The sequence below is a fragment of the Geospiza fortis genome, unplaced genomic scaffold (genome assembly GCF_000277835.1).
Source record: "Geospiza fortis unplaced genomic scaffold, GeoFor_1.0 scaffold132, whole genome shotgun sequence".
In the NCBI taxonomy this organism is placed as follows: Eukaryota; Metazoa; Chordata; class Aves; order Passeriformes; family Thraupidae; genus Geospiza; species Geospiza fortis.
Window position 1 is genome coordinate 164,845 of NW_005054446.1, and position 2,468 is coordinate 167,312.

Here is a 2,468-nt window from a genome sequence, read left to right on the forward strand (position 1 = left end):
CACAGCGGCCGCGGCCGCCGCCGCCGAGCTGCCCTTGAAGGGGTTGTTGGCACTGAACTCTCGCCACTTGGCACCCAGCACCGTCATCATCTTGGACATGGGGATCTTGGGGTTCTTCTTGGCAATCAGGGGCCTGCAGGGGAGAGGGAGAACCACGATTAGCAGCGCTGTGTGGTGTGTTTGCTCCCGCACTCACGTGCTGCTGCTTCAGCACAAAAGGTGTGGGAGGGTAAGATATGGTGCTTCAGCCCAAAAGATGTGGTAGAGTGAAACTCCCAGCAGGAGTTTCATGGCAGAAAGCAGAGCTTCCTTAAGTAAATGTAGGGGGGGCACACCTAAACCTCCTCAGAGACTCCCCTTCCCTGAAATACCTGCTCTGAAAGGCTCATGGTACAAGCAGAAATTCATTAACACTGTTTTTCTCAAATTTTTCAAATAAGCATACACAAAATATAGGGCTTTGGAAATTCATTAACACTGGTTTTTTTCATTAAACTTTTCAAATAAAAATTGGAAAAAATTTATTTGAAAATAAAAACTCTTTGAAACACTCCTGATACTGGTGCCCACACAAAATATGGGGATTTGGAGAGCAGGAGAGACAAATGCTTCAGCTGTTTTCAGTCAATCCTCCAAATAAATGGAGTTCTGATGACTGAGTTGGGAGGAGCTGCTGATGTAGAACTGACTTCACGACTTCATCTGCTGACTGAGCAATGCCCAAACCTCAACCACCAGGACCACAGTTCCCTACCTGAGGAACTGGCTGAAAGCCTTGTAATTCGTCAGAGTATGGTAATCCTCTTCTGAGAAAACGTAATCTACATCATCGAGACCCCATTCCTCCATGAGCTGGGCTGAGCTCTTGGGCTCCTGGAGATTTAGAGAGTCATCATTAATGCAAACTCTGCAGATGAGCAGCACAAGGCTGGCTCTGTCATGTGCTCCATATCTCCCTAGTCAGTGATGTGCAGGGATTTGTTTCTGGGATTTATGAAATAGCACACGCAAGCGATTAACAAATTAATGCTCCATGCAGTCCCAAGAAACAAATTAACAAGGCACCATGGAAATGCTCCCCACCACAGAACACTATGCAAGGCCTTCCTTGGCAGGTTTCACAGCTCCAAGAAGCTCAACTTCTCCCTGCACTCAAGATAAGTACCAAGGAAATAGAACTTTTCCCAGTCATACACCTGCAACCTCATCCTTGCCAAACCCAAGGGTTTCTCGTGAAACCCTCAACTCCCCTTGTCCAAGCCTGGCTTCAGGCACTAGCACCAGCTCTTTTGTACCTTTAAACTTCCATCCTCATTGTCATCCTCCTCTTCATCCTTCTTCTTCCGTTTTGGCTTTTTCTCCTTCTTGTCTTTCAGTTTTTTCTTCTTCTTTTTGTTGGGAGAATAGTCGCTCCCTTCACTTTCCGATTTCTCCTCCATCTCCTCTTCATTTTCTGACATTTCATCATTGCTCCCCTATAACAGAAAGGGACGGTGAAGAACAAGCCTGTCCCCACTTCACTCTCCTCCCACATGAAACCACCCATCTCCAGCTGATGGATGCATTCTGCCTCCCCAAGTCAGAAAGGAGCAGGCATCAATGGCTGCATTCTGCTGGAAGAGCAGGGACTGCCCAGGGGATATCTTTGTTTATTTCTGGAGAGATCATGACCCACTGCACAACACTGACTGTAACAGAATTAATTACCACCCCAAGGAATGTGGCTGCTTGTGGGACAGAGCACTCAGGTAACTCCCTGGGCTGCCAACACACACGGCCAGGGCATGTCCAGCTGTGACCGTGTTCACAGGGGTCTTGGGATGAGGGAAGAGACAAGGATCTGACTCCATGTTTCAGAAGGCTTGATTTATTATTTTATGATATATATTATATTAAAACTATACTAAAAGAATAGAAGAAAGGATTTCATCAGAAGGCTAGCTAAGAATAGAAAAAGAAAGAATGAATAACAAAGGCTTGTGACTCGGATAGAAAGTCTGAGCCAGCTGACTGTGATTGGCCATTAACCAGAAACAACCAACATGGGCCAATCACAGATGCACCTGTTGCATTCCACAGCAGCAGATAACCATTGCTTACATTTTGTTCTTGAGGCTTCTCAGGAGGAAAAATCCTAAAGAAAAGATTTTTCACAAAAGATGCCTGTGACATCCAACCTCCTACCAACCAACACACCCAAATCCCTCTCAGCAGGGCTGCTCATCACCCAGCCTGGAGTGATATCAGGGCTTGCCATGATCCAGGTGCAGCACCTGCACATGGTTCTGTTGAACTGCACGAGGCTCCCTCCTGCTTGCCCAGGTCCCTGCAGATGCCACCCGGTCGCTGGGGGCACTGAGAGGCACCAGGGCCCGGCAGGGCTGAGGGACAGGCTCCAGCCAGGACTGCGGACAGCGCCCAGCCCCATCCCGGTTCCCCCTGCCCCTCCTGCTGCTCCCGGGGCTCGG

General features: G+C 48.3%; 1 protein-coding gene across 1 annotated transcript in view; it reads right to left on the reverse strand.

Moving 5' to 3' along the window:
* CHD5 (chromodomain helicase DNA binding protein 5) overlaps positions 1–2,468 on the reverse strand; it is a 23,782-nt gene that overhangs the window by 19,169 nt on the left and 2,145 nt on the right. Inside the window, 3 exon segments of the mRNA XM_031062354.1 lie at positions 1–133; positions 755–873; positions 1,296–1,475. The exon segment at positions 1–133 is cut by the window's left edge and continues 103 nt beyond it. Coding sequence (XP_030918214.1) covers positions 1–133; positions 755–873; positions 1,296–1,460 — 417 coding nt within the window. The 5' untranslated portion in view covers positions 1,461–1,475.